The sequence below is a fragment of the Atta cephalotes genome (genome assembly GCF_000143395.1).
Source record: "Atta cephalotes unplaced genomic scaffold scaffold00004, whole genome shotgun sequence".
Classification (NCBI taxonomy): Eukaryota; Metazoa; Arthropoda; class Insecta; order Hymenoptera; family Formicidae; genus Atta; species Atta cephalotes.
The window spans coordinates 5,014,844-5,020,042 of NW_012130068.1; the positions used below are offsets into that span (position 1 = coordinate 5,014,844).

Consider the following 5,199-nt stretch of genomic DNA (forward strand, 5'->3'; position numbering starts at 1 on the left):
ATNATACTNTATNATNTATNANATATATATATATATATATATATATACCTCATAGAGTAATATAAAAATAGATAATATATTATATTTTTTCCGAAGATTTATAGTTTATATAATGTATATTCTATAAAATCAATTAAAACAAAATAATGAAAATTATATATATGTTTACATCATAAACTTACTAAAAAACATCGAAAAATTTCTACTTGAAAATTGAAAAACCAATCACATTTCTTTTACCTTACACACGTTCTTTCACCCTTGAATTCCACCATAAAACTGACTACCCTTTTTCCTGAAGCTTGTATGAAAAGCAAGGGTGTAAGCTCCACCCATTTCTCATTTCTCCCAATAAACATAAAAAGATGTAAATTTAAAATATTGTAATATTATATCTCTCTTTAATTTATATTTATTACAAAAATATTTATATAACAAAAAAAATATTTCATTACGTTACATGTAAATTATGTAGATATTACGAATTTATTGTTTACTGTTTCTTCAATAATTCTTATAAAGAATTATTTGTACAAAATTATTGTTTTATCTTTAACTTTTTTGACAATCTCTCCATAACATTTTTCTTTATAAATAATATACAACGCTCTAGTACACATTTTTTGGAATTGATCACAAAAGGGGTGATTATTTTTTTCATTCAAGGCATAAAAAGGGGGAAGGGTTGAAAGGATTGAGAGGGATAGAAATTTTTCTCACTAGTATTTCAATATTTCATTGTGTGATTTCAACAATCTTTCAGTAAGCAATAACTTTAATAATGCAATTTTAAAAAGTTAATTGAACATTATGAAGATAACATTTAATATCTGTCAAATTATGTATCCAAGATTATTTTAAAACATATCAGAACGTTTATAAAAGAAGTGTACTGAAAAATACAAAATATGTATCTCACAAGTTACACATGTATTTATTTCTGCAGCTAAAGATTAATCATATTTAAATGTAAATATTATAGAAAATTATGATCTATTTTTAAAAAACTAAAAGTAATTTCTAAATATATGAACATATAAAGCATATAATACATATATATAAGTGTACAAAAAATAAAATAGAATTAAATACTGTTTTTTTATAAAAGCAATCCAAATTTTCTACAAGTACAAAGTTTCAACAACAGTTCTTGATATATAATACGTACACTTGAAATTATTACACACTTTCAAAGCTACCACTGATTCACATAATCCTGGCATCCTGACAATAGTGATACCAGGCACACTGCGAAGTAGATTTAACAACAGCCTGTGACGAACTGAGCTACCCTTTCCATGCAGAGTAGTCTGCGGGGTAGATCCAATACTATTCTGCCCAATCACAAGCGGCTCCCAACCAACCCCCAGGAGTTTCTCTTCTGTAAGAAACGTTGGAGAGGGACAGCGAGCAGCAGTCTCTGGGATACCGAGCATGCTCGGATAGAACAGTCGAAGTCCCATGTATCGTATCCTATCAATACAGACAGAAAACAGAAGAAAAATTGACCAATTTAATATTTATGCAGTAAAGATGATAGATGTTTTATTAGTATCTAACTTACTTGTGTTATTGGTGTACCTTAGCTTAAATTATATAAAGACACCTATATACTATGCTTACAATACTTAATTAAATGAAAAACATGAATATTTTAATGCACACAAGTCACAAATTGTTGAAGGAACGCAGTCAGTACTTTTGCTGCTGCAGCACCCTTTTTTTAGCAGCTACCCCTTTTTATGGAGAAAGGGGTTGCTGTACCCCTTTCAAAGGGGTTAAAATATAAAAGAGGGGAACTGTGTAATATGGCATTAGGAAGATCTTTTATCAAAGGACCAAATGGTAAATTGAATAATAGCAGTCAGAAGGTATGCTACTTTTTTACTTATTTTTTTTTTATAATCACGAACTATTGACACTTTTGTATTCAAATCTTTAAATTGTTAAAACTCATTCTTCAATTACAAGAAATATAATTTATTTTGACAGTATTTGTTATAACAATATAACACGTGATAAATCATATTAAATGATGTTTAAATATGATAGGTAATCGCAAAATCAATAAAAAATATTTTTCTACTTTCTATATAACCTAATAAATTTGATTATTTCCTTTTTTTATTAGGAAATGCTTGATGAAAGTGAAAAAAATAATGTTTTTACATTTAATCTTAAATATTATTTATATTTCTTTTTGTTAAAAATTTTGTTCATCGAATTAAACAACAAGATTTTTATTAAACCAATCTCACAGTGGTTAGGTTAGGTTGGGATTAAAGTTTCAACTGTTTCAAGTAGAAACATTCTTTATCCACAGAGCATTAGTCAGAAATATGATCGAGTTTCATGAGTTCACCACAGTTTACGACACAAGATTTCCTTGTTATTCGAATTTTATATTTTCCATCTTTTCTCTTTTTCTTTCTGATGCCTAATTATATATCCTATTTCATTATAAGTGCAGAAAGTATAATATAGTGCCACTACAAAGAATTATAAAAAAATGAAAGAGTAGCCATATAGTAAAGTAATAGTAGTGTGTCACAATGTTTGTAATTTTATTATAACTTGTTCATTTCTTAGATATCACAAATTGAATAAATATCACTAAAAAATGACGCTATATCACTTCGGAAATTGTTTGGCATTGGTATACGTACCATACTATTTAACTTACAAATATTCTGGCTTGTAAGTATTATATTTTCGTTTCTAACCTAATTTTTAAATGGACATATAGTAAAGGAAAATATTTCCAGGTCGGAGTACGGTGCCTTCTGGAAATGCAATCAAGCCGGTGGTATTTACATATTCACGCAGCTCGTAAAAATGCTAGCACTTGCAACATTTTTTCCAACCGCTGACAACGTGGGAGAAGAGGGCTTTGATATCTTTGGAGTATATAATTATTAAAAGATATTTTCAATTTTTTACAATTAAACAATAATTATTAAAATTTAGTGTGTTCAAACTGACAAAGCAACTAGCCTGCCAAGCAATTAAACGTGATTGGTTCTTATCTTTAATGAATAAATTGATAATAAATTTGTCATCAAGTTAACATCAGTTCCTGTACTATATCATCATAACCAGCAAATTAGCAATCTGACAACTTGACTGGAACAGACATGTTTTGTGTCGATGCAGGTATTGCATCGTCTGTAATTTTTTTTTAAGTTTTCTGGAAATTTATCAAATGTATTTTGCATACTCATGTCTTGATGTCTTTCAATTTTACTTCTCTGTAACTACCCTGTAGAAGATTGGAAACATCTATATCCGGTAGTAAAGTTTTTCAAAAACAAGTCTTGCAAAATCTTGCTACAAATTTTGTTATCAAGAAGGAAAAAATGGAACAAAATATGATTTATCAGATGATGTCGACAAAATGTTAACACATATATAACAAAATCTGCTGACATAATTTAATAGCAAATTGACAGTAAAAAACAAGATCTATCATTTTTATTTAAGTTTCATTATATTTGCCATGAGATGGATATACTTCTTATAAGAAAACATCTAAAAATTCTATACAAGAAGACAAGTTAGCTAGTCTCCTGGAGAGATTCACCAGCTCTTTCAAAGTATGATATTTGAATGCAAACTTTGCTAGTAAAATATGAATTTATTTACACAGATTATATTAATAGATTTTATGTATATTTATCACCAAATTGCTGATATATAACAGAATTTGTATCAGTAAATTCGGTGTCTTTTTGTCAACAATATTTATACCAAATATTTAATAAAATTTGTTTTTAACAGACTTGGTTGACTGGGTATTTATAAATACAATCAATCACTCGGCAAGCAGACTAACAGCTTTGTCCAGCTTTGCATATGATCATTCTGTCATTTATTTTATATTATCTAAGTAAAAAACATCCCTAATTTATTCTTGCTTTCATAAAAAGCTTTGCATCCTTTTATAAATAAAAAATACATTTTAGGAATTTTTAAAGTCGTCTATTGATCTGGCAGACTTAGTAGGAATTTTATTGGTACTAAATAGTATACCTGGCAAAGGGCATGCCAAAGTATTAACTGCTGGTATAGGATGGGCAGGAGCTGAAGTACTGCTTACAAGATTTTTATTGCTCTGGGTTGGAGCGCGTGGCGCTGAGTTTGATTGGAAATACATTCAAAAGAGTCTTGAATCAAATATCAATTTGGTAAAAATTTATAATTTATACTTCATGATGAGAAATTAACATACATGCAAGGAAACTTAGATTTGTGATTTATTTCTAACAGGTGCAACACATAACGACCGCAACATTGGTTTGGTTATGGTCTAGACATGATTTACGGCGTGGTTTAGTTCCTATTGTAGTTGGTATGCTTGTACTTACAATATATAGGCCACTCATGCTAGACTTTCTTTCATCTCTTTTATTAGCTGGACCATGGTCAACACTTATTATTAAGGCGATCACTACCTTTTTCATCGGTGCAACAACGTTGCATATTTACGCAGGTCTTGCGCATTCAATTGGAATTTTCTGAAATTCATATATGAATTTATGTACATATTTATTGTAACGATTGTACGATTGCATTAATCGTGTCCTATTTTTTAATAATACCATAATTGTACATTACATAATAAATGCTGCTGTTGTTGCATTTGCATTATACTTTTTTATCTTTATAATTTTATATTCTAAATTTCATAATTTGAAAGTACTCTACATCAAATATTATATTCAGCAATAATCTTGTGAACAATAACCTGTGTAGTATATTATATGGGAGAAAAGAAAAGATTTTTTAAATTGATATTATATTTTTCTTAAATAAAAAATTTTTTTAAGAGAATAGGAATACCAAAAAAATATATAGATTTTTCTAGATATAATAATACTATGAAAAATACTTTTGCATTAATGCATGTTGCATGACTTTTGGTCATCTCACTGGACACTGATTTTCTTAATTCAGAATATACAGTATGAATATTTTTATTCAATTTTTAAATAAAAGATATAAATAAATTTAAAATATAGAATGATTATTTTTGAATTCTTTAAATTTTATTAATAAAACACTTATAATTTTTTCTTATGATAGATCCATTACTTTGATTTATATCTTCGTTTTATGAATATTCTTTTGAATAATGGCCGAATGCGATCTCTCATTTTAGCTTTTATTCTAGAGACTTTATTGCAGTTAATGGACGTTAGT

The 5,199-nt window shown here is 27.9% G+C and overlaps 1 protein-coding gene and 1 pseudogene across 1 annotated transcript; one reads left to right on the top strand and one right to left on the bottom strand.

Moving 5' to 3' along the window:
• Positions 1–1,223, bottom strand: part of LOC105625953 — a 38,886-nt pseudogene extending 37,663 nt beyond the window's left edge.
• A 1,207-nt stretch (positions 1,224–2,430) lies between these two features.
• LOC105625954 (transmembrane protein 147) lies at positions 2,431–4,641 on the top strand. Its single transcript, XM_012207264.1, has 4 exons — positions 2,431–2,697; positions 2,766–2,904; positions 3,963–4,184; positions 4,267–4,641. The coding sequence occupies exons 1-4, from the start codon at positions 2,621–2,623 to the stop codon at positions 4,516–4,518; spliced, it is 690 nt and encodes a 229-aa protein (XP_012062654.1). The 5' UTR covers positions 2,431–2,620; the 3' UTR covers positions 4,519–4,641.
• Positions 4,642–5,199: the final 558 nt, after the last annotated feature.

Bases quoted from the DNA above. Each gene is read 5' to 3' on its own strand.
- LOC105625954 (XM_012207264.1), top strand. From the start codon at position 2,621: ATGACGCTATATCACTTCGGAAATTGTTTGGCATTGGTATACGTACCA. The intron at 2,698-2,765 runs GTAAGTATTATA...AAATATTTCCAG, and splicing joins ACTTACAAATATTCTGGCTT to GTCGGAGTACGGTGCCTTCT. The intron at 4,185-4,266 runs GTAAAAATTTAT...TATTTCTAACAG, and splicing joins TTGAATCAAATATCAATTTG to GTGCAACACATAACGACCGC.